This window comes from Euleptes europaea, chromosome 10 (genome assembly GCF_029931775.1).
Source record: "Euleptes europaea isolate rEulEur1 chromosome 10, rEulEur1.hap1, whole genome shotgun sequence".
Lineage (NCBI taxonomy): Eukaryota > Metazoa > Chordata > Lepidosauria > Squamata > Sphaerodactylidae > Euleptes > Euleptes europaea.
Window position 1 is genome coordinate 46,359,868 of NC_079321.1, and position 26,464 is coordinate 46,386,331.

General features: G+C 44.3%; 1 protein-coding gene across 34 annotated transcripts in view; it reads left to right on the forward strand.

The window, feature by feature from the left end:
* Positions 1-4,723: 4,723 nt before the first annotated feature.
* Positions 4,724-26,464, forward strand: part of RIMS1 (regulating synaptic membrane exocytosis 1) — a 350,422-nt gene continuing 328,681 nt past the window's right edge. For all 34 annotated transcript variants that reach the window (XM_056856567.1, XM_056856570.1, XM_056856592.1 and 31 more), the window contains exon 1: positions 4,724-4,896. In XM_056856567.1, the coding sequence (XP_056712545.1) occupies positions 4,724-4,896 (173 nt within the window). The remainder of the gene's footprint in view (positions 4,897-26,464) is intronic.

The window sequence follows — 26,464 nt, forward strand, 5'->3', positions numbered from 1 at the left end:
ACACTTTCTTACAGGCTGGACTTAGTGTATATACTAGTCTTACAGCTCATTCCTGAGCTCTAAGGGCGAAAGCCCTTAGGAGACCAGGAGGGCGCTGCGATGGCATCTGGGCCCCCTGCGCCAATGTCTGGGTAACTAATGCCGGTGTTTGTGGCCCGAACACCGGCAGGAAGGCCCAGACGCTGGTTACTACCGCACTGCCCCAGGAAGCCGACGGGGCCTTCTGCAAGCGTCCGAACACCGTCAAAGCCCACGCTGGCTTCCTGGGAGGCATTCCTGAGGGGTACCGGAGCCAGGCTGGGGGAGGAGCCACCATTAGGCAGCCTCCAAAGCCCTTTCGGGCTGAGAACACCCCTTTTTTTGGCGAGATATGTCACCTTTTTAGGCGAGATATGCCACCTATGATGGGCTGCACGGATTTTTAACGGCGCAAGGTTTCGGCAGGGCCAAAACCTCTTTTGGAGGCAGCACAGCTGCATTGCCTCCAATGACCGGCATAGGCATTCCTCTCAGGAATGCACTGTTAGTCTCCAGCTGCAAAATGGAGCAAATATTTACTAGACTGACTTGTACTAACTGATTCTGTGCTTTTTCAAATTATCTGATGACCCAACAGTCTTGGACAACATAATCACACTATTTGGGTCCATAGCTTGAGACAACTGATTCTGAGATTGAGGCCTAGCACCCATTTAGCCTTGATCACACTATGTTCTGCCAGTTTTAATCAGCTGTATATCTGGGAATCCTACATATCCTACCCCCACCTTTCCCCCAGATTCACATTCACTATTGCAGAACAGAATCCCTGTTGTAACAGATTTTTATTTCACAGCTTTATCATAGAGATCTGAATAAAGGGTGAACAGTTGCATCTTGCAGGGGAGAAATGAGTCAGGCAGCTTTTGAACAGTCCACTTTAGGCAGCAAAATGTCTATTCTGCAAGTAACAAAATGTCTACTCTGTATGATCTATTAGCCATGGTGACTAACAAGAACCTCCACATTCAGAGGTAGCTAACCTCTAAATACCAGTGAGAGGAAGCAACATCAGGGAAAGGCCTCAGCCTCCATGCCCTGTTGTTGGCCCTATAGAATAACTAGTTGGCCACTGTGTGAAACAGGATGCTGGACTAGATGGACCACTGGAAAAATCAAGCAGGGCTGTTTTTATGTTCTCACTTCAGCTCCACTGATGTAGAGAATTCTGGATTGTACCACTAGACAGCAATTAATGTATGTGTGATATTTTAATGGTTCGCCATGTAAAATCAGGGCATGACAGCTGTAGCCTTTTCCTAATGTGTTAATTTGCTAATCAGGGGCCACACTGGGGAAAAAAATCTACCCCCCACCTTCAACCTAAAGTGACACAGTCCAGGATTCTACAACCTCTGTCTATAAACTGTATAATAATAGTACTATCCCTTCACTTTACTGTGACTGAGAACAGGTACAAGTGAGAAGATGTAGCTTCTAGTCAGGACAGACTCCTTCTAATGAAATTATTTTGGCCAGTACAGCTTGTGACCCACCAAATCCCCCATGACAACATATAGCAGCTTTCCAGAAGTTTGATAATCCTGATTTGGATGCCTGTTTTGGGCTGCAAAAGCATGAGGGGAGTTGTCAGAAACCTGGCAGGCAATAATACATGGCCGGTGAAGTGAGTTTGGTGCATCACAAATGATGCAGGCTTGCCTTATGATAGCACATTTTCAGCTGCCCCAGACCCAAACACACTGTGAGGCTGGAAATACGGTTATATCTGCCAGTTGATTAGTAGCCATGGGCATGCTGAATCCATTCAAATTTAGGCCAGTTTCCATATGGATTCTACTGGTGCAATGGCTGGAAATGGTCAGAAAACAGGTGCATTAATGACAATATACTGAGAAATTATGACATGTCCAGATCAGGATGGAACATCTTGTTCATGTCTGATGGTATGAGAATGTAACAAGATAAATACAAAGGACTCAGATGCATCTTGTATGGAAAAGGGGAGAGGACAAATGCATGGTGATGTAAATACTGTACATGGTTAAATAAATGGTTATGTATCTACTCTACCCTCGTCCACACACACCTCATACACCAACTTCAGTTTGCTGAAAAGAAGAACAGTTGGTTTTTATATGCTGACTTTCTCTACCACTTAAGGAAGACTCAAACCGGCTTACAATCACCTTCCCTTCCCCTCCCCACAACAGACACCCTGTGAGGTAGGTGGGGCTGAGAGAGCTCTAAGAGGCCTGTGACTAGCCCAAGGTCACCCAGCTGGTTTCATATGTAGGAGTGGGGAAACAAATCCAGTTTACCAGATTAGCCTCCGCCACTCATGTGGAGGAGTGGGGAATCAAACCCGGTTCTCCAGATTAGAGTCCACCGCTCCAAACCACCGCTCTTAACCACTACACCATGCTGGCTGGCTCTTTAGCTACACATTAAGTGCATTTTTTCTTCAAGAAAACAACTGGAGGGCGGGGAAGGATTCCCCCCATTGGTTTCCAAACACATGCTGAATAATTTAGAATGGAGCAAGGGAAGGGATGAAAAAGTTTAAGCACCATCTTTCAGCATAAATTTCTCCTTCCCAAAATTATTATTTTAAAGACATTGGAATGCTAACATTTCCTACCGTAAACCCCCCTACTGTGTAGAATTGTCACGTTTCATTTTAAAATATAACCTTAATTTTTATTGAAGAAATTAAGAGAATGAAGATCAGACACACATTAAACACTATAATGTACAATGATGTGAACGTACTGCTAGCATAGAAGATGGCACAACACAACTGGTGGGTTAAAATGAAAAATGTAGTAAGCACAATCAAGTCAGGGATACTCATAGTTGATGGAATGCACATTGGCATTCTGTGGTCATTATTGGCAGTGCCTTCCCATAGATGAAATAGCATGTGCCTGTGTCATATTAGATATAGGTTTCCTAATATTTCCTGCACAAAAGTGATTATCATTTAGGAAATGTGCAATGTGACAGATAGTATATAAATGCAAAAGAGGACTTAATATTGACACAAGAATGGAAGAGAAGGGCTGCCAGGAGAAATACAGAATACCTTTTGCAAATAATATGATTTCACAAAGAACTGAATGGAAGCAAATAGTTCCAACTCAAAGTTGCTTGGAAAAAATGGTCAATATCTAATCTCATTAAAAACATGCATTTTGAATTTATGCAAGGTTTCATTTCTGCTGTAATAGCCTGCCTGAATTTCCTCTGTATACATGGCCCAGGAAACTCAGTGACAGACCAGTTTACCCACATTTGTTTGTTCTCAAATCACTGTTGGCATTAATCCCTAATTACAGGTGAATTGAGGTGGATATCGATCCAAGGATCCCATGGATCTGAGACTGGCTCTTGACTTTGGTACCCCACATGTTCACACGAGTATTCAAACAGAGGCTAAAATGGCGTTTTGGCACCTTAAAAGCTAGCCGCATTTACTCAGAAGAAAACCCCATTGATCCCAGCCTTCCCTACTCCCAAGTCAGCATGCCTAGGATTGCAGCAGTACAGCCTGATGTCCCCCCACCCACACCCCAGATCATTCGGGAAGAAACACCCAACGAGGTTTCCTCTTCAGATGAAACGCTCGGCACCCTGGCCACGATTACTCGGGAGCAAGCCCCCTTTATTTCAGTGGCGCTTGCCCTCGAGTAGGTACGCTTAGAACTGCAGCCCCGCGGCCCGATCCGAGCCACGCTTCCTTGGAAGTCACTCTCGTTGGTTTCATTCCCCCAGGGCCATTTACGCAGGGGAGGTGTCGCCGCTCTCTCGATGATGCACATTTCCCCCATCCGAAATCTCCAAACTCTGCAGGGGGCGGCGGCGGCGGCGGGGGGGGGGGGTAGGCTGATTGTTGAATTCAGACGGGGGGGGGAATGTGCATCGAGAGAGCGGCCGATCCGAGGCAAAAAAAACACCCCATGCATCAATGGCCCAGGTAAGTAATTTTTTTTTTGTTTGCAGCCTCCAAAGGGGCGGGGGAGAAGAGATCGCCCCCTCCTCCTCCTCCTCGATTTGCAAAGCCCAGGGCTCCCCCTCCGGGAGCAGAAGCAAGGTGGGGACGCTCCCCCACGCCCGGCAAGCCGTCCGTATTGTCTGGGCGAGAGAGAGCGAGAGAGCGAGAGAGAGAGACAGCCCCTCGGCATCACCCGGCAGCCGAGCAGCCTGGACTCCGCCTAAGTGACACCCAGCTCCCTCCCCTCCCCTCTCCTCTCCTGTGCTAGCAGCAGTCGAGCATCTGAGCGGCGGCGGCGGCGGCATCCGCCCTTCCCCTCCAGCCTGACGGCGCACAGAGCCCGGGCGCCGGCCATCCGGAGCGCCTGCCGCCGCCTCGCCCCCTCCGCCGCCCGGGATGGGCCGCCGCAGCCCGCCGGGCATCCCCAGGGCGTCCTGAGAGCGGACCCACCGAGAGGGAGCAGCCGCCCGGGCCGGGGGGAAGGCGAGCGACCATGAAAGGCTGCGCCTCCCCCGCCTCTGCCTCCGCTCCTGCTGCTGCTGCTGCTGCTGGCCGAGAGCTGCCGCCCGCTCTTGCTGATCAGAGGGCTCCGGTGTAAAAGGGGAAGAGGAGGCGAGGCGTCATTGGCGTGCCTTGCCCCCCCCCCCAAAAAAAAGCAGCATCAAGGTGTCGAGGGGGGGAAAGGCAGGGATACCTTCTCTCCCCCCCCAAAAAAAACCCCAAGCAAACATGTCTTCGCCGTCTTCTTCGGTGGGGCCCCGCGGCCCTCGCCCCCCCGCCGTGCCTCCCCCCATGCAGCAGCTGCCCGACCTGAGCCACCTGACAGAAGAGGAGCGGAACATCATCATGGCAGTGATGGACCGGCAGAAGGAAGAGGAGGAGAAGGAAGAGGCCATGCTCAAGTAAGCCGGAGGGTGGGGAGAGACGGGTCCTGTCGGGGGGGGGGAGGAAGGAGAAGCCACTAGAGCACAGGGAGACTTTTATGAATGGCGCAGGGGAGGGGGGAAGGAGGAGGGTGGCGGGCTTTGGGGAGGGTGCTGCTGGCCCAAAAGACCAGCCCGCCTTCCCTTACTCCTGAGCTAACTTCTGCCATAGACTCTTCCTTGGACTCCCCTTCTTTCGCTGGCGGTCTCCCACATATTGCCAGTGTTGAACAGGCAAGAGAAGCCACCGTCCTCCGATGGGGGACCAACCTGTGCTCCTGAAACAGGCAGGAAGTTGGTTTCCCATAGGAACCCAGGACCTTGTCTTCAGGAATGTCTTTGGGCTCCCCCCCTTAAAGTCCCAGCCTGTTTGGGGAGGGTCTGATGGGTGGGGTTTCCCTAGTCAAGAGTCTTTAAAAAGGCACACTGTCCCCACTTGGCTCAAACAGAGCTGGGGCACTGTGGGACTTTGTGGGGGGTGTGAGGGAACCTTGTTACATCAACCACCTGCAGGAATTCTCCTTTTGGGGTGGGTCTTCCCCCCCCCACTCTCAACCCATTTCTACTGGGGATTATGTGCTGTAATATGGAGGAAGAGAGCTAATATCTGTTCCTAGAGCAAAGGGGGACATTTCAGTGTATCATAAATGTAGCAAATTGCATGTCTTGCATTGTAGAAAAGGATGGGTGGATGTGCCTTTTAATGGAACTGAGCAATTTGTAACCATGCTAGCTTGTGTGTCTTTCTGCAGAAAGATTGAGGAGGGGTCCAGGATGTTGAGAGATGCCATATCTGGGAGCTCTCCACTATTTACTTAAAACCCTCCTTCTCTTTCCCTGTGCCCCAACCTCTCTTTTAATCCAGTGCCTTAGATGACTACATTGTCTATCCTCCTGCAAATAAGTGTATTCCACTCTAACTGTGATCACTAAACAGATTCCTGTGTATAAATAGATTGCCGTTGGGCCCATGAATGAGGATCAGGCTTCCTCTTCATATAACCATCCTCCAGGCCTATTTGCTTTTGGATGGAAATGGCAGACTAGGTATCTCTCTCTGTGTGTGTGCCTCCGGTTGGTCCTCATAACATTCCTTTCTCTGGCTCTGAAACCTATTTTCATGCCTTTCTTGGGAGAATCCGGTATAGTGGATTTTGCAAAACAAAGGTGTGTGGGCATGATTGTGAGGCTCTTTTTTGGCTGAATCCCAAATGATGACTTTTAAAGTATGAGTTCCACAGTTTGTCCCCCACCTCTGCCTTCTGCCAACAGTGTAATCTATAATAGATGGAGATGTGGGATTCTTGCAAGCTCTCAACTTCTGTGCTGTGTTTTGCAAGTGCTGGGGCAGTGTCTGTTTCACCATGGTGGGTGTCTTTTCCCTCTCCGATCTGTGTGGGGATTTGAATTTCTGCAACCATGGTGGCAGCTACAGCTGTTAATGGTACAAATGTGCACGAAGGCCCAGCAATTGGGGAGGAAATGGGTTGTTTTATTGCTTGCCTTTGGCACTGTTTAAGGGTTAAGTGCTGTGAGGATGGAAGTCGTCTGTTTGCAACCTCTGGGGTGTGGCTGATTGTTTTTTTGGGGGGGGGTCGTGGTTTGGTGCTTGTGGGAGGGAGCAAGAAGTGGAACAGCAAAGCCCTCATGAATTTTACAGGAGAAGCCTATCTTTGTGAGTAAATGTGTGTATACATAGGTATAGTGCTCCAGTCACTATAGGCTGCAGTACTCAGCCCTTCCTTCTCCATCCTTTGTATCTCTGCTATTCCTATAGTTAAACTTTCCAGGAATTATTCCAGGCTGCTGCCATATGCTAACATGCTTCCTTGGGAGTGCCCTACAGAGTTCAGTTGCCTGACTTCTTTGTGAGTATGCTTGGGAATGCAGCTTCATATCAGTTGATTGATTTTTGTAATTTCACTGACAGTATTTCTAAAGAAAAGGTGCTGCTGTATTTGTATTTTGCCTTTCACAAGGTAAAGTGGGTAAGCTGTCAGGTAGGATAGCTGGAGAAGTATTGCTTTGCCTGAAATCATCTTCATATTTATTTGCCTATCTAGATGTTTATACTGCTGTTCTCCCCAATGGGGACCCAAATCAGCGTACAACATTGTTTTCCACTACTTCTTGTGAGGTAGGTGAGGCTGAGAGAGTGTGACAGGCTCAGCATCATCCAGCAGGCTTCTATGAGAAAGTGGAGATTTAAACCTGGTTCTCCCAGAAGCTGGTCCAGTACTCTAACTGCTACACCACACTTGGCATATGTGGGTGGGAATTTGAGTCTGAATCAATACCATGGGTGGCTATGCTGCTGTGAGCAGGAAGGCTACAGCCTAGAGACAGGCCTGCTCCTTGAATATGCTGAGCAGCTGTCTAAGCCTGTCCACTAAAGGTGCTCTGGCCTTGATGCTCTTGTTGGCCCTCACCATTCTAGATGTTCAGCTGTTCTGACCTTCAGAAAGATATTTTTTCCAAGAGTTGTAGGGAAAGTTTCAAAGCGTTTGCTAAAATAACTCATGTCCCTTCTGGAAAATGACATCTGAACGCAGCAGGAATGACTCTTTGAGGACTGTGCTTGAAAGGTAGATGAGTGAAACTTGCTTTAACAGGTGGTCAAAGGGTGTTTGATAACCAAAAGGAACCAAAGGGCTAAGCTGCAACAGTGTCGTCTTTCATTCACAAGCATATAGATAATAAGAAATTTGCAGCTTCATTAGGTGAGGGGAATTGTGACTTCAGGTGTGCATTTTCTTTCAGGAACTAGGAGCTTGAGTCTCAGTTAAGCAAACATTTGGCACAGGCCAAGTGAAAGACATGGTTTGTTCTTTAGAAAAGAGGTCATGTTCATTATAGCGAACTCAGTCATTTAGTGCAGAATAATTTAGTATTGGATGCACATTGGTCCACCAACTTCTGACTAGCCCTACTCTAATACCTTTACATGCATGCCTATAAATTCCACCTATTTCCTTTTTGTGTATCTGGTTGATGCTAAAGGCAAGTAAGTAGGAACAAAATCACATAATACCTTTTATTTGACCAAGCAAATTAGAACAGACCACTGTGCAAGCTTCCGAGCCCACCGGACCTCTTCATCAGGCTTGATGTTACAAGATTTTAAAAGACAAAAGGGTAGAAAGCAGATCTCTTAGGCCATGGTGAAAAGATCTGAAAGTGGCAGCTTTATGTATATTCAGCACAGCATATTACAGGAACTAGTAAAATGTGGACATTTAAAGAATACTATCCATTAGAGAAAAGATAATAATTTGAGAGCAATCAGTTATTACTTGAGCACTGAAAAACACTGTTCCTATGGGAAAGAGGGTGATCCCATCCCTGTTAGGTTTGTTTTGTGCCGTTGAGTTGGGGGCCATTGCCACTGAAGAGGCAATTGGGTTGATACTTAAGTCAAGATGCCTGTAAATTTCCTGCTACAACGGGTGCAGACTTTAATTGTTCCTGTTTGTCCTGGGGTGGCCCATATTTGGGATTCATGGGAAAATGCAGGTAAACGGGGGGGGGACTTTTGGGGGAAAAGGTCTCTTTGTGGTCACTTTTCCACTACAAAAATGAATGTGTGACCTTGATCAGCATAAGGTGGAATATGCTCTTATCAGACTTATCTTTGCCTCTGGAGTTCAGTGAAATCACCCAGACTCTGACCTCTTATGCAGGGGAAGTTTGTGCTGGGTTTGCCACTCTGTAGACCGTTTTCTGATCCGAATTCTCAAAACTTTATGCAAGGGGTTTTTTTTGGCCCGAAGATATTCCAGGAGTACCTTGCGCTCAATACTTCATCCTCAGCAAAATACGGAGCTTCTGAGTCCCTCCCCCTTGACAACGCTGTTTTTTAATTGGTTGTGATTTTTAAAAAAATACATAATCAGCCCCCTAGTGGGATTCTTTCATTTTAATTGAACCGAGTAGCCACAACTCACAGCAACACCCCCACCCCCACATCTGTCTCAGCTGGAGCCCAGTCTGTAAACACTTGGGTAAGGCTGATGCACCAAAAACGGCCATGTGCCCACATCCCAGTGACTCCGTGTTTAATCTTGTGTCTGGGGGAAGGAGGTCTGCTGGGGGGGGGGGAGAGAAAGGTAAATACTGGCTTGGTTTTCTGGCTCCAGCCTGTGCGAGAGTTCCAATGAAGTACCTTCTTTGCAGACTCTCAGGCTGCACCTCTCTGTTGAAAGCAGGCTTGGCTTCTGGAGATGTCGGGGGCAGCAACAAATCAGCCCCAGCCTTGGGCTGTTTTTAGGCAAGCTTGGAGAACACACAACACCCCGCCTCACTCCTCCTCAGGCTACCAGAGAAACAAACAGGCAGCTCCTGACTGCTTCCCCTTCCTCTACTCCCCAAGCTGCTGACGCATCCTCTGGTTGTTGTGAGGCGCAGGGGGCATTGGAAGAGATGGGGTGAGCCAAAGGACTGGCAGCCAAGCACAGGAAAGGCCACCACTTGGAAGACAAGGGAGGGAAAGGAGAGGACGACAGAGAGCAACCCTGTAGTTGGAACCTTGCCTTGCTTTTCACGTACCCCATTCCCCCTCAATGAATGCAATAAACATGCTTCCCAGCTCCCCTCCCCGCATCCTCCCCGGACTTGGAATTAACACAGGTGGCAAGCAGGCTGGAGAGACCCAAAGAATCAGCTGGCTGGCTTTTCTTTGGGAGGCAGCCGAAGGCCCAGGGTCAGGGAAAGGCTGGGAGGGTTTGCCTTATTGCTTCAGTGCCACTCTGTTTCTCCCATTGGGAAGGGTGGCTGGGGGCCAAAGGATCGATGGAGAGGGCTAGGCAGCGCCTCTGCCTTTATTTTTTGCTTTCCATTGGTATTTAGCAATAAAATGTTGAAATGGTGAATATAAATGAAGAGTAGCTGAAGGAAAGACTGTGCACTCCCTCCCCCCCTTTCAGGCAATTTTCCACCAAATTGTCAGAATCAGAGTGTGTGTGGGGAGGGAACGATGAGGGGTTGGATGAGGGAGAGATAACCAAGAATGGGCGTAGGGAGAGAAACCTGGTTAAGGCTATGCACAGAAATGGCATCGATTAGCTTCGCTTTGGGATCAAGGCTAACTTTAAATTTATAATAAAACAGGTTCCTGAAAACTCTGGACAAGTGCATGGTGGCTGCGAAGGGACTTCTGAGGGTTGGAAAAATATATCTCCAATAAAGCCCCAAAGCCATCAGGGGGGAGAATGTGAGGCAAAGTAGCCAACCATAAATGGCCTTGCTGTGGGTTCACAGGGCTTTATTCCTTCCGTTTTCCTGTGTGTCCTTGAGTGAGCTTTCAGGCAAGCCACTCTACCCTTATTTTTTGTCTTAGTTACACACATAGATACTTACACAGGTTTTTTTGGGGGTGGGGCAATTACAGCAGTTTTAACATCTTTATCTTAATAAAGCCACACTGGTGGGAATATAACTTCTACTTAATATGATTTTTGGAACATATTGCAACATGAAGGATTCTGAGTATATTCCCTCTTATTCTTTCAGTATGTTGTATGTCCATCTGGCACACAGCAGTACCAAAGTTCATTGATTCTTCATCTATTGAATTCCCCAAGTATGTTTTCAGATGTGACAAAATTCATATTATGGAAATATTTACATGGTCAGTTCTGATTTATTGTTCATGGCAAGCATAATCTATCATATGGTGTCTCTTAACATATAGTCAGAGGGATATGAGTAACCTGCTTTTAGGGAGATCTGGGTAATAAACCAAATTGTTTGACAATAAGAGAAGATTTTGATAAAATTGACATAGAAATTTGACTGGGCAACAATCATACCTAGGGTGTGTTTAGAATAGAGTATCATTAAGTTACTGATAAATTTTAGGGTTTTTTAAATAAAAAAGATAGTTACAGCTAGGACTTTCGGGATGCTCAAATGGACTGAGCTTGTGTTTTGGGGATTCCAGTTGGGGTGTGCAAAAATAAAATTTCGGTAAATTTCAGGTTCAGGTTTATTTGGCCTGAATTTTTTGGGGATCTCATAATAAGCCAAATACCCACACCAGTAAATGGGCATTGGGCTATGTTTCTGGGTTTACCAATAAAAATCTGGTCCATTTTAGCCTAAGGGACTTTTTTGAAGCTCCTCTGGGGGCATTTTTCAAGGTAGAGTTCCCAAATTTTCAGGGTAGCTGCAAGAGAATCTCCTTGCATGAACCCTGAAGTTCGGTGAAGTTTGGATCAGGGTGTCCAATTTTATGGGGGGCCTGCCCCTGCAAGTCGGGATAAATAGAAACAGTTGAACATGCTTTCCTTAAGTGTCCCTTTAACGAAGAAGCTAGACTAAAGTTCATAACTCCCTTACTTAAAAAAATTACTGCTACCTCTGAAGAGGGAAAAACCAAGTACCTACTCTGGGAGAGGGATGCCTTACTCACAAAGCAGGTTGCTAAATTTTGTGCATTCATTTGTAAGACTCGGAAACTCAAATGCACGCTAATCTTTTAAACTCTCGCCATGCAAGGAATTTTATATTGTTATATTAAGGTAGAATTTTATAAGTACGCCAGGCATTCTATAATTTTGTATTTTATAAGAGTATATATATATTGTTGTCTGGCTTGTTGTCTGGCTTGTGCTGTATTAATAAACATTTACCATTTACCATATATGGGGCCTCAAAGGAGTCGCTCCCATTCTCCATAGGACAACATTGCAAACTTCACAATGTTTGCCTATGGAGAATGGGGGGTCACATGTTTGGGGGCCCCTAACCCAAACTTTACCTAACTTTGGGGTTCATGCAGGGAGAGTCCCTTGCAGCTACCCTGAAAATTTGGAAACGCTACCTTGAAAAATGCCCCCCAGGAGCTCCTCAAAAAAATCCATATATAGTGGCTGTATTCTAAGAGAAAGCCATCTACCTTGTGGTGATTTCCTGTTCTAGACCTGTCTAAGTTTTACCTCACTGTCCTGGAGATGGCAAAGGAAACTTTTTAAAAATTGGAAGTACCTGCACTGAGGTTATTAAACCCTGTCCAACACTGAGTGCTTCGCCAATGAATTCCCAAGGAACCAGGAGGAGTTTTTCTAGAAGGAACTGCTTCCCTAACCGTGGAACTACCATCCATTGCATTTGGATGGCGGGTTAGATATACCTGTGTATTAGACTTTTTGGAATTTTGCTGGTTATGTACCGAATAAAGACTTGATTGATTGAACCGTGGAACTATAAATCTGAGTACACCTTTATCACCAAGAGGCCAAGGCCTGTTGGCCCCTAGCAAAACAACTACTGTATATACTCGCGTATAAGCCGAGTTTTTCAGCCCCAAAAAAGGGCTGAAAAAGCCGAACTCGGCTTATATGTGGGTCAATACGGTAGGGGAGGGGAGGAGGGAACTTACTGTCGCCACCGCCGCTGGGCCTGCGCCGCTTCCTGTTGCCGAGAGCGGCCTGGGGCGGCCTCCTGCAGCTGCAGGAAGGCTGCCCCGGCCCCCGCCGCGCCGCCGCTTCTCGCCAGCCAGGGAGGCCCCCTGCGGCTGCAGGGAGGCTGCTCGGCCCCCGCCGTGCCGCCGCTTCTCGCTGGCCGGGGAGGCCTGGGGCGGCCCCCTGCGGCTGCACGGAGGCTGCCCCGGCCCCTGCCGGGCCGCTCCGCCGCTTCTCCCCGGCCAGGGAGGCCCCCTGCAGCTGCAGGGAGGCTGCCCCAGGCCCCGCCGGGCCGTGCTGCTGTTTCTCGCCGGCCGGGAGGCCCCCTGCGGCTGCAGGGAGGCTGCCCCGGCCCCCGCCGTGCCGCTACTTCTCGCCAACCCTTGGCTTATACGCGGGTGCCTAATTTTCCCCCATTTTGGGGGAGAAATTAGGCACCTCGGCTTATACGCGGGTCGGCTTATACACGGGTATATACGGTACTAGTTTAAAATTAAAGCAATTATATCTCAAAACCTTCAACGCCTTCACCTCCTGGCAGCAAGCAGGTAGGAATCCAATCCAAGAAGCAGGTTGTAATTCAACAGGTCAGGATGAGGCACCAGAAACTCGGAGAATCAGGCCAGAGCTAAAGCCAAACTCTCTCAAACATCTGATGAATTGCCTGCTCTGGCAACCAGAGTTCCTTATATGCAGTTTGGCTAAGCACAGGACACTTAGAAAAAAAAATCTAGGCAAGAAACACCTTCTGTGATTGACCAAAGAGCAGTTCTTTCTCTTACCTGGAACCCTTTTGGGCACTTTAAATTCCTCCCCCTCCCCTCTCTACTCTGTAATTGTTGCAATCCAGATAGATTGCTCCAAACTGGCTTTGCAGCAATGCAAAATGCCTTCTATTGGTCATTCCAAGATGTCTGTCCCCCCTCTCTTGCTGCCCTGGAAACCAGCCAGGGGGCAGGAGAGGGCAAAAGGAGAAAATGCTCTCCCTTTAACATGGTATGGGGGAGGGACCTTCTCAGGCCAGAGAGTAACTAGGCAGCCCAAAGCGGGTAAATTTCAATGGGGTGGGGGGAGCTTTTCAGTTTTGAAATGAAACAGGTAGACCTGGCTTCCCCCGGATTAGGAGAGCAGGTCAACCTCTTTGTTGTTTAAAGCCAGAGAAGCTGGAGGCCAGGTCTACCAGCTTCTCTGGCTTTTTAAAAAAAGGTAGTCCAGGTCTCTGAGAATGGAGACCAGGTCTGCCCATTATTTCTAATAGGAATCAGCCTAGACTTTTCGGCTATCGGGTATTTGGCTTCAGCTGGATTCCTGGGTTTGCTATTTGGCCAAAAATAAACCTGAAAAAGCCAAAACGACTTTTATTTTCGGCTTGGTAAACCCAATATGCACAGCCCTACTTCCAGCATACCAGCTTAATATCTGGAAGCAAGCTTATGTGAGAGGCACACAAAAGTGGTGTGTGTGTGTAAAGTGCCATCAAGTTGCAGCCGATTTATGGAAACCCCATAGGGTTTTCAAGGCAAGAGACATTCAGTAGTGGTTTGCCATTGCCTGCCTCTGCATGGCAACCCTGGACGTCCTTGGTGGTCTCCCATTGAAGTACTGACCAGTGCCAACTCTGCTTAGCTTCTGAGATCTGACAAGATCAGGCTTGCCTGGGCCATCCAGGTCAGGACAAAGGTGGTTTACACAACTGAAGCTAGTGCATCTTCCACATGCAAGTTCTTCTTTAGAGATTCCAGAAGAGGCACAAAATCAGAAGAACAAGGTGAGCTTGTTGATGCTTCTAATAATACTAATAATACTCTAATAATACTGCATCCGTTGGATATGAATTTCAGGACAAGCTTGTAAAAATGTTGTTTGTATCATATATTTGCCTGTAATGCCACACTTGCTGTCATAGCAAGCTAAACTGGAAGTGCTGGTCTTGGTTTTGTTCACACATGCTTTCTTAGATTTCTCCAGCTTTTTCTAACAATACTTGAGTTGCATATTTTATGGTTTTTCTACATGGTCCTGAAAATTAGGTCATGTATATTTTAGCTATTGTGTGATGCTCCCAAGAATGGGGGTTACCGCACTTTGTGTTCCCAGCAATGTATTAAAAGTTTGAAAATGTTGTAAAAAACATCGCTTTAAAAGGGTTTTTGGATACCACACCTTATAAATGGTTGGAAGACGTCTTCACAGCTAAAGGGGCCAAACAAAGTGCGAACAGTATTTTTATAACGTTTTCAAACTCTTAATACATCAGTGGGAATACATAGAAAGTGTGAACAGTATTTTTTATACCATTTTCAAACTCTTAATACATCGCTGTGAATACAAGTGCGGTAATAGCCAATGTCTCTTGAATATCATAAAGCAACATCCTGTCTATAATTTGTTTCATTTAGTTCATAGTTTGTATCCCTTTTTTCTTAGCACTTGAAGTAGCTACCAAAAAAACTACAACCATAAAACAAAATAGTAAAACAATTTACAAACAAATCTCCATCAGCATTACTTTAAAAAAATAACACAGCAAAGATTACACTCCAGGAGGCTTAACTGGAAAATGCCCATTTGAACAGAACAACCTTATGAAACTTACCAGAAGACTTTTCAGAAACAGAAAACAGAAAACAGAAAACAGAACCTTTATTGGCATTAACAGTAACAAAACAAACATGTAAAGCAGCTAGATATGGATCTAAAAAAGAATAAATACACAGTTCATCGGTAAATATTATAATAAACAATTAAATGAGGGTTCCCCTCCTTCTTTCTCCCTCCTTTAGGACCTTGGCCAGGAACTCGGCTACTTGAGTGGTAACTTCAAAGCTTTTGTCATCCAATAAATGGGCTATGTTTCCAGTAGTCATTGCAATAGTAAATTGAGGAAGGGAGCTAATTAAGCTGCATCGAAGCTGTGTGAAAAGTGGACAGTACAAGAGAATATGTTGTATTGTGTCAGGTTCTTTGCATTGACACCTACAATATCTTGCTTCGCGTGGTATTCCCTTGTATCTACCACTAACAACAGCTGAAGGGAATATATTAAATCTGGCCATCAAAAATGCTCTACGGTGAGAGGGTATAGTTAAGTTAAAAAAATACTGGGCCATAGAGTTTGTTTGATAAGAAAGGCCTAAAAAACGAGGGGAGCAGATACCTTCAGCACCGGCTTTTATTATTTGGGAATCACTGTCCCAGAAGACTTTTCCACAATGTGGGTGCTGCTCTGGAGAAGGCCAAAGATTTGAAAGAAACCAAGTGGACCTCTGGACTAAAAGGCACCTTGAAAAGTAGAGATAGGCTGACCTCATTTCACAAGCAGATTTATTATAAGGAAAGGTAGTCCTTCAAGTAACGGAGAGAGCAGTGGCTGTGCTTTTTGCCTTCTTTCAACAAGATTGGCTAGATATGTACATCTGTGTGGATGATCATACAGCTTCTAAAGACTAAAAAATATAATAAAACAGGATAGGCATGGGAGTTGAATGTTGTATAGCTCATTACTTATTAAATCACAAATAATATCAAGTTGGTACCACTGATATTTGTGCAACTACATTCCATGCAATGATCACAACAGTAATAAAAATACTATTTGGAGAAAATATTGCAATTTCCCAGGTACTGCATTGAGCACTCTGAAAATGCACTCTACGTCCAATTAAGAGTGCCTTAAGATGAAACGGCAGGCTATGTAAAACAAATAAACGAAATGAAACTGGAAGAACAAATGGAATAAGGCAAAAAAAAAAAAAAGCCATGTAGGTCAATTAGAATAAATTCAGACAGGGGCAGTAATGTATTATACCTTACTGACAGCCACTAAAGTGTACAAAACCGTGTGCTAGCTTTTCAATAAGGTGTATATGTTAGATTCTGTGGCCTTTTATGCACAGGTTGTTCCCATCACAGTCACATACCCCCGACTACTTCGGGGCTTTGTTTTAAATATGCATGTATTTTTCAATCTTCAGAAGTCACCTTGCTCTCCCCTCATGTATTCCCCACGTTTTCAGGATGTTGTTTTACCCCGAGTTTAAAGTCTGCCTTGATCCCAAATCAAAAGCCGGTCCTGAGCATCCTTGTCACTTTGGGTTTTTCTCCCCACAGCCATTCTTGCTTCTCCCTCCCACGTGTCTGTCCCCCTCATCCAACCCCTCCCCTCGAAGCCATTATCGAGTGCACTAGCAAAAGAATAATTCTGGAATACCATGAGGCTGCTTATTTTATCAGTTCCCCAGTGAGTGGGGTCAGCTTCAGTTCTCAGCAGGATGGAACAGAACCAGGCTGATTTGCCACCCTCCCTTTATATGTGTTCTCTTATAGGCATGAAAGCCTCTTTTTTTTTTTTTGCGAGTGGATGACTATTGATGGAAAGATGAATGTCACAAATGACTGTGCTGGTGTTTTTATGTTCTTATGACCACTGCATTGAATTATGCAGAAATAAATTAGTTGGGGGGGGGGAGTTGTCCAGACCCTTCTCTGCTTTGGTTGTACAATGGCCACTCAGTTCAGATCAAATGAAATAATCCCACTGCGGGACTGGCAAGGGCTGGTGTCGTATTTTTTAAAAAAATACACCACAGCCAATTACAAAGCAGTGTTTTCAGGGGGGAGGGACACATGGTTCAGAAGCTCTGCATTTTAGATGGGGATGCAAATTGATCAGAAGGTACTCCTGGAATTTCTTTGGGGGGGAAGCCCCTATGCATAGTGTTTTGAGAATTTGACTGCAAATAGTGTGCAGTTAGAGAGCAGCAAATCCAGCAGAAACAGATCATGCGTAAAAGGCCTAGGTGACTGGGAAACTACCTTAAGTTATCTTGTGAGTCTTGACCCTCTACAGCTCTGTCATTGTTCCCAGATTATAGTTACAATTTTCCCTGTGGACGGAGGGAGTAAGTAAGCATATATGCACATGTGTCTATCGTAGCATTGCCTACTGGGTCTTTGCTCTGCAATGTACAGTTAATACTCCACAGCCATAATCTAAACATTTATCTTCTCAACTTCTGATTGGCTCCTTGAACCAGAATTACAAACACATATGTGCTAGTTGATGGCTTCTAACGACATTTTTTCACACTATAAACCTCCAGTGTAGTCTTTTCCACGAAATGCTGGCCACTGCTGTTCTAGATAGTACCAATTTTTCAAGGATTAGAAGTAGTGAATAGCCTCTGTTTACAAATACATACTTTATGGTTGTAAATTGCACATGACTGGGGAAAGACTGGAACTGATTTTCTAGATGAATAATATATTTTATAAATTGGCTCTCAGTCTATCCACATCACATGTTACTTTGTATGAGAACAGCACTGAATGTTAGTAAGGCAAATATTTTCACCTTGAAATTTGGTTTTTTGGGAAAATATTCCCCAACACATACCCCACCCCCCCAGCTGTGCAGGTGCTTTTACACACTTTTTATCTTCCATTGGAGCTTCTTTCTCTTTGCATTATGCTTCCAGCCAACAGGTGATTACATTGCAAATGCAATGATATCACAATACCAAAAAGCCAATTAAATTTGGCTGAGGTCAAAGGCAATATTTCCTCAGATGGAAGGTGGAAAGGGAGTCTTGTGTTGTCGCCACCTCCTAGGAGCTACCTTGAGACCTAATTTTGGAGACAAATAGATTATAATTAAAATTAATGAAACTAATAAAACTTCACAGCTTCCCAACTTCATAGAACCCCAAATCATCAAAAGTTACAACTCTTTTTGCGGTCACCAGTTTTGTGGAGAAAGTATTTTCTACAAGTTATTTTTAATAGAATAAATATGGGCTGGACAGTATGCTTTTCCTCTACTGCCAAATAATCCCAATGAGTTTTGACATTTCGGATTAAGGAATCAGGACTTCTTGGTTAGTGGAAATGATATCAGTGCTGGCTTAAGTTATACTCCGTATGTGTAAAGGCCACTATCTATGAATCCTGATTCATCAGTGGCTGCTACTGGGAAGCTGAATGGAAGAGAAAAGATTTAAGGCAACAATTGCTTCTGGTGCAGGAACGCCAGTAGCTTTCCCAATGCATCTCACTGTGGTACTCTCATGCTATCTTTCGTGTCATCACAGCACAGCACATGCTGGCATAGGCTCTGTTTTCCTTTTGTTTCTGCTGGGTTGTTAACTGTGGTGTAAATCCAGCATCATTCCTCAAGTGTAATGAAGATGCTGCAGGTCTTCACTGAAGTACCTGACTTCACAGTGTGGCTGTAAGTTATTCAAGGAGAGCTGGTATATCTATTTAATGCTGTGCAGTATGCCCCCTTCACCAGGGAAATCTATAAATGCTGCCTTTTTCAGTAGTGCTCAACATTGCCTGTAGTTTCCTTCAACTGAAGTAAGTTGGTGTTTTTACCAAAGGCTGCACTGGGAGCACAGTAAGGCACTTTTATAACTTGTGATGTTAATTCTTAGTGATTGCCACTTACAAAGTATAAAGGCAGAAATAGTTGGTGATTGTGATTTAAAAACACCTATCTGTTATCTGAAGGTATTAGTGAAAATATGCATAGGATAAGATCATAACTGTGAACTACTCATGCAATTGCCGGCGGTGTAAGGCCAAATATAAAGGCTGAAGTGTAGATGCATTTTCTGATCTGTAATTAGGTATGCTCAAGCATCCACCAATTTGGTTCATGTCCTGTTTGCTGGTCATGTGCAGGGAGATGATTTTTCATGCATCAGTTTGGTTCTCCATGAACAGTTTGAACTTCTTTGTTGGGTTACTTTTCACAGATTCAAAGAGTGCAGAACAGTGCGATCATCAGTGTTTAAGGCATGTGCATTCTCATTCAGCTTGATGAGAGTCCTGGTCTCCCCCTTCTTCCAGACCTATTGTTGCTCTATGCCAGCCAGTACCCAATTGTTTAAATAAAGGAATTAGTAAATCAGCCAGAGCTTATAAATGATCACACGCTTACCATTCAGTGTTCATTTAAGTCTGTGTTAACCAAAGTTATTTCATGCATTTTCACACAGCTGTATGGGAGGCACTATTTAATTACCTGAACTGACCATCCATGACACTGGGGTTGAATCAGTTTCACTTATTGCACATATGAAAGGCAAGGAAATGAAACTCCACCCCCACAGATACCGTTTGGCAAGTGTTCAAGGTGGACTGATCGAAGGCTGCTCTTGTGAGTGATTGTGGCTGTGGAATCGGTTATATTCACCTATCGAATATCACTGCAAAGTTTGCTGCAAAGTTTGTGACATCCCTCTCTGTGATTCTGCCCTATGTGGCCCTAGCTTTTCCCTGTACATTATCCAAAATGTATATGCCCAATTAATGTAATATATCACCAATTCTTAGTATGTTCCCATAGACACTAGCTATTTATTTTATTACGCATTAAGCTTTGTGTTGCTGCTTAGCTCTATCAGATTATTTATGTGCGGATAGATATAAAGATTGCTGGGTTACTCTGTAGAAGTTACTAATTCATCATCATTTAAAAATATTTTCTAACCTAACATTTCTCAGGGTGTTCCAAGACAGAGGGAGGAAGAAGAGATGGGGGGACCAGTTGCTTGACCAGTTGCTACCTTGGGTATCTGAGGTACTGGAGGGGAGAGCTGTATTTTTCACCTGGTCAGCTTGCTGGCTCACTACACATTCTTATTAGCCAATAACCACATGTCCATCTGCTCCCTAATGCTGTAATTGTCCTAGAGCAACAGCTATCTCAGAAGGTATGGGGGTACCTTGCGGCCCAATTAGATGAAACAGTTTGGTCTTTTTGGTACATTTTTTCCATTTATTTGGGAACAAATGCACACCCTTAAAACTGTTTAGTATTACAGAGTACTGCCAAGACCCGCTAGAATTTTAGATTATTAGTTCTTGCCAAATTTGGGCCGTGTGACTCTTACTCAGTTGTTACTCAAGCAATCTAAGATGAATTATCTTTTAATATTTATTTTCTTTCTAGCATTAGTGCTAGTTTCTAGATGAAACATAATTAAGTTAAATGCAGTGTCCAGATAATGGTTCTTTAACTGTGATCTCGAATCGACCAAAGTGGTGCATTTTCAAGAAGTTTCTGACAGAAATGCTGAAGAGCCACCAAGGTTTCTTTGATGTTAATACTGCCTGCTAAAGAGACAAGCCATTTGCACTGTAATATTTAACATTTAAACTAAAAAGCTGCTTGCTTTTGCAGCAATAGAAGAACTTTGATTCCAAAGTGTGAAGCATGTGAATTTGCCTTTTACTAAACCAAACCACAGGTTTAGTGAGCTGACTACTTTCTATTTTGACAGCAGTGCCTTTCCAAAATCAAACCGCTAGTCTGCTTGAGCAATCTGAGATCTTTTAATGGGCAATTCTAGTGATTAAAACTGAGGCTTTCTGTATGCAAAGTATAAATCTACTACTGAACTATGGTCTGTCCATAGTAGTTGAATAAGGATTAAAGAAGTCTCTTGCAGGACACCTGTAAGAACAGCTTCTCCCTCTCTGCACTATGAAGATTTGTATCAACAAGGACCTAAACATATTAAAATATTTTTCTTAATGAAACATGATGGCGATGGACTTTATTAAAAAGCTCAGGAGCATTGTTAAGAAACAAGCAGCCGGATTTTGCATACGAGACCCTGGCAATGGAGGGGAACCTCTGAAAGTAGCAGCTTGGGGCCTACATTGGTCTGCCCATACATGGAGGAGAGGAAAGTGAAACTATTACTTTCTCTCATTGGGGAACAAGGTAAAGAGATATGTACTAGTGACACTGCGTCAACATACTCAATTCTGGTGGCAGCTTTAGAGGCCTACAGTTCCCCAAAGTGCAATGAAATGGTGGAACAATATAAATTCTGTACCAAAGTATAAGCAACAAGGAGGAGAATATTTACAGCAGGGATACGAGCCTTTCTTCCTAAATGAGGATGAAACACATTTCAAAGTGGGGCTTCACGGAAATGAATGGAACACGCATAAATGACGCAGCCTTCTGTAGCCATTCTTCTAGGCTTGCCAAGTGCCCCTTGGTCACGTGGGTGATGGGGACATAGGATATCCAGATCCACGTTGGGAAATGCCTAGATATTTGGGAATGGAGCCTGGATAGAACAGGGACCTCAGTGAGGTACAATGTCATAGCGATCACCCTCCAAAACATCAGTTTTCTCCAGGGAACTGATCTCTGTAGTCTGGAGATGAGCTATAATTCGGGGGGATCCCCAGGTCCCACCTGGAGGCTGGCATCCCTGCTGCCCTGTGATCCCTTCAGGTCTTATGTTTTCAGTCATGGCCGCAAAGGGAGATCTCCCACAAGGGAGATTTATTTTAATATGGTTGCCTACCTCCAGGTGGGCCCTGGACATTAGATCTCCTAGAGAAAATGGCTTCTTGGAAGGGTGGATTCTTTGGCATTACCGTATACCCTGCTGAGCTACTTCTCCCTCCCCAGGAGCCACTCCAAATCTCCAGCAATTTCCCACCCTGGAGTTGGCAGCCATATCTGTTAAGCATAAGGGTGATTGTGCTCTTGAAAAATTCTCCTGACTCTGGGGGAATCTTCGATTAACTGTTCAGATGTGTAGAGTTAATATTACTAGCACTTGGAAGGGGCATGAAAGACCACTTATCTTTAAAAAAAATAGCGTATGATCCTATTTTAAAACCAAGTTCTTTTTTTTAAATCAAGATATAATGTCTCAAATGTTTTTGTTTTAAGAAACAGCTTTTTGCATGGGGCAACTGAGAGTTTGAGTGGTAAAAGGCCCCTTGCAATGCGGCGCTTCCGGGTGTAAACCAGAAGTGACTTGCCACGGCATGCAGGCATGCATGCACGTTTGCCCGCTGACCCTCAGCTGGTCGACGGGCATTGGGGTGGATTGGCGGGGGTTTGCCTGCCACCACCGGGCACTTGGCAACGCTAGAAAAGTGCCGTCATAGTCACGGCCAACTTATGGCAACCCAGTAGGGTTTTCAAGGCAAGAAACTCACAGAGGTGGTTTGCCATTGCCTTCCTCTGCATAGTGACCCTGGTATTCCTTGGTGATCTCCCATCCAAGTACTAACCAGGGCCAATCCTGCTTAGCTTCTGTGACCTGAGGAGATCAGGCTAACCTGGACCATCCAGGTCACGGCAAGGAAGAAATTAGAAGGTATAAAGGCATTTCTGGGGGAGAGTGGTTACTTGGGGGTTTGTTGCACTTAATATATTTTAAAATTTTGGAATTGTAAGGAGTTACAAAGGGGAGGCAGATGTATAAATATTTTAATTAATAAAAACCAGTTTATTATTCTTTGATGCAATTTTATCCCTTTTTAAGCTTTTTGTACATATGTAAGAATATTTTGTAACGGCCTATGGCTAAACAAATAAATGAATTTTCTCTCTCTATTACTCTTTTCCCTCTCCAGACCTGAGTGAGTATGGAGTTATTTAGAAAGGAAATTATTTGGTCCTATAATCCCTTCAAGAATCAATTCTAAAAGTGCAGCAGCACTACAGAGTTAGTGGGAGAAAGTTTGAGGTTTTCTACTTTCTGCATGAGAAGTTTGAGGTTTTCTACTTTCTTACAGCACCACACAGCTGATTGTAAATGTATGTATATGATACATGTGGCAAAAAGACATGGGACAGAGTTAGGACCCAAACAGACTATGTCTGAGTTAATAAGATGTAGCAGCAGTGATGGGTTGCTGCCCTGGTTTGAAAAGTGGGGAAAGAATAGGGTGAAGTTGGCAAGACATTTTTTCTAGATAGACATTTGACTTGTAGGAGTGCCATGATTGTTGCCTATCCAGCTGGATCCTATGAAGAATCCAATTCCCTGAGCATGAGCATGCAATTTGTGCTCTATAATAGCATCATGGATGGGGCATCTCTGATGGTACGTATCACGATCCGTGTGTACCGAGTGAGAGAGAGAGGGATTGCTTTCCAAAATGTTTGATTGGAGTTTAAATTTTTCTCCTTAGTCCCTTTCCTTATTTTACCTCAGTAGAAATGAGACACCAGTGGCTTGTTCAAGTTAACCAAGTATCAGAGATTTATTAAACACTGTACAAGGGATAGACTTGGAGGGAAAACGGTAGGAAGGGAAGGCATAGAACCAGAGCTAATTTATAAGTTTTACTTCAGAGAAGGCTTAGATCTTAGATGGCTTAGTTAGTACAGAATTACAATTCTTAAATTAAGTTCCCAGATACAGTTCACAGAACTTCCTATAGATGCTCCTATTCAGACTCTGCTGCCTAGCTAACAGGGAAGTATGGAGATTATATAATCTCTCTCCCCCAGAGAGAGTATGGAGATTGTTCCTCAAATCTCTCTTCCAGTTCTCTCTATAGATCTACCCCACTTTTGTGGCAACAAAGCCCTTAATAAACCCCCGAAACTGGAATATCTCCTTCCCAGAGCCTATTCCCTTTTAGTGACCTGAGAAAGGGTCCCCTTCCTCCCACTCTCTGCATGTCACTCCACAGGAGTTGTTTCACAACTGCATAGGCAAATCTGAACCCTCAGGTTCCCAGAGTCAAAACAGCTACTGAACTCGCAGGTTACCAAAAACAGACTCCCCCCCTTTTTTTCAGAAAAAAAGAGTGAGTGACTTAGCTCCACCCACTCCCTGCCAGTTTTTTTTCCTGAGCTGCTCTCAAAGATAACCCTTCTTTGTCACTGTACGGTCAAGACAATGGTAGAGGGAGCCACCTGTTAGCTGTCACCAGCTCTACTCAGGGGCTGCAGCTGCCCAGCCATTAGCTGGTTTTACTGATGGAAATTTCTGCTGTTAAACAAACCAGTAGTGTTAGAGCCAAAATATAAGATTAGTGTGAGCATTCAAATTGCTCCATAGAGTGTTATCTTTCATACAGTTGATCCTGTAACGGGTAGTGGCACTTTACACAGGATTATGATTCTAGAGAGCAATCTTTGTGTTCCTGCCATCTGTGCAATCATTTGGCATGGCTTCTGTAGCAAGTAGGGGTTTTCCACGGATGGAAAAACAACCTGCTTGCAGTAGATTTTTCCTGTTCTGTGTGTGAATTGTGCCAACTTACACAAGATCACATTCTAGAGAGCAGCTAATTTTCCCCCACTCTGCAGCTGCTGTCATTGCAGGCAAGTTTTTGATGGACTGATTTTATCCAAGATGATGTCTGTAGCTCACCAAGTTGTTTTTTGAGGGGGGGGGGTTCTGCTTATACAAAACAAAGAGTATGATACAAAGTGACTCTAGTGTTTTGCCTCACTGAGCCATCTAAATGGACCCTCACATCTGTGCTCTGATTCCAATAGCATGGAATATGAAGTTGCCAATTGTAATTGTTATTTGACATTAATTGAACAGGAACCTGGGAAGGTATGACATGTACACTGTATTTGAACAGCCTGTTGATGATTCAACAACAACCAGCTGCCTTCATAAACTATGGGGACTGTCAGCAGTTATAAAAAGATGTGGCTCTTTGCAATGATAATCAAAGCGTGTTTGGCTGTCATCATGTCCCACCAGGTTCTGGTACCAGGTTGTTTTCCATGTTCTGACTCCAAGGTGTAGCTCACCATTTGGGAGTAGGTAGCAACTGACTTTAAGGGGTGGGTGGGGAAAATTAGCCAGAAGTCAGTCTGTCTGTATATCTAGTACTGCTCATACAGTATACCCTTCAGCAGAAAATAAAGGAATAAAAATGCCTTACTTAGTGTTATTCTTTTGGTATTTAATTATTGCCTCATAAATTTTGCCACAGAGTAACAGAATCATTTGTATCTGATAGTAGCCGTGTTACCTGCACTCTCGTACTGCCAGATGCCTTGTGGGACATTTCCATATTTTTAAATAAAGGAGTAATTAAACTGGCCCTCATCTCATTAAATATAGGACACTCCATGGTCATATGTTTGATAGTTTCAACTTTGTCATGTGAGCATCTACATGTTCTATTTGAGAATGGCACTTTTTTATATCAGTACTCCAAAGCCACTGAAGGAAGGGCATTCATTCTTGTACTGTTAGAGTCCAATTCTTTTGCTCACATTTTAATTAGCCTAATTATTTCTATGGTCTCTGTAGTCTTTACCTTGTCATTTGTAATTCCTAGACATTTCGTTTTCTTTTCCAATAAATAATCCCATTGGCTAATGTGAGCATCTGCCTGTACAAGTCCAAGTTAGGTTGGCCTCCTCTCAGATTTTGTAATGCCTGTGTTATAGTATTAATTTCGAATTAATATAACACAGTGGGAGGTTGATAGTTCAAAGCAGTAGTTTATTGAGCTCAATAATACATACCGGATGAAACTGCCCTAATGCGCAGGACAGTCTTCATACAGAACAAAGGATTGCTACCCCAGTTATAACTTCTGGTTAGGGATGTTCCAATTACGTCGACTTACCAAACATTGGTTGTCTGCCTTTCTTTAATTAACATAGTATATAGAGATTGGTAGAAGCTGTTTCTAAGCAAGCACTTGGTCTTGTGATTCACATTCCTAACAGTGAAGGTAAGACACTGTTTTTTCTCTACAGGGGAAAGCCTGTACCAGGCAATGTGTTCTGTTGGCCTCTTATAGTTATGGATGCCAATGTTCCCAAAGTTTCCATGTGTGGGTAGAATATATTTGCCTGATGCTATGCTCTATTCTTGAGCATAGAACCTCATGAACCTATGAATGTTTATACATATGAAAGAATATATGTTTTCCTATAAATGAAATTTATAGGCACTTCAATTTTAGCATCTTAACTTTCCAAAGGAATGCTTTTATCCATGCCTTAGCCTCCATTGATGATTCACCCAATTCTGCTCTCAGCGCTATGTCCGAGACACATCTAGAAGTAGCCAGTAAGCATTGGGAAAAGTTTTGCTGAATGCAGTCCATCCTTTCAGAGACAGCACCAATCCAAATTTCTTCACCATACAAAAACTGATTTGAGAGCTTGGCATTATATACCTTTAAAGCCGACGAGACAAATCCACCTCCTGCTGTATAAAAGTATTTTACAATTGTCCTCCCAACTTTCAAAGCATCATTCCTCACCAGGTCCATATGTGTTTTCCATGTGAGGGTTGCATCAAAATGGATTCCCAAGTATTTGAATTGAGTAACCTGTTCCATAAATTGGCCTGCTATATGTCATCTGAAGATTGTCCTTCTTTTCCTTT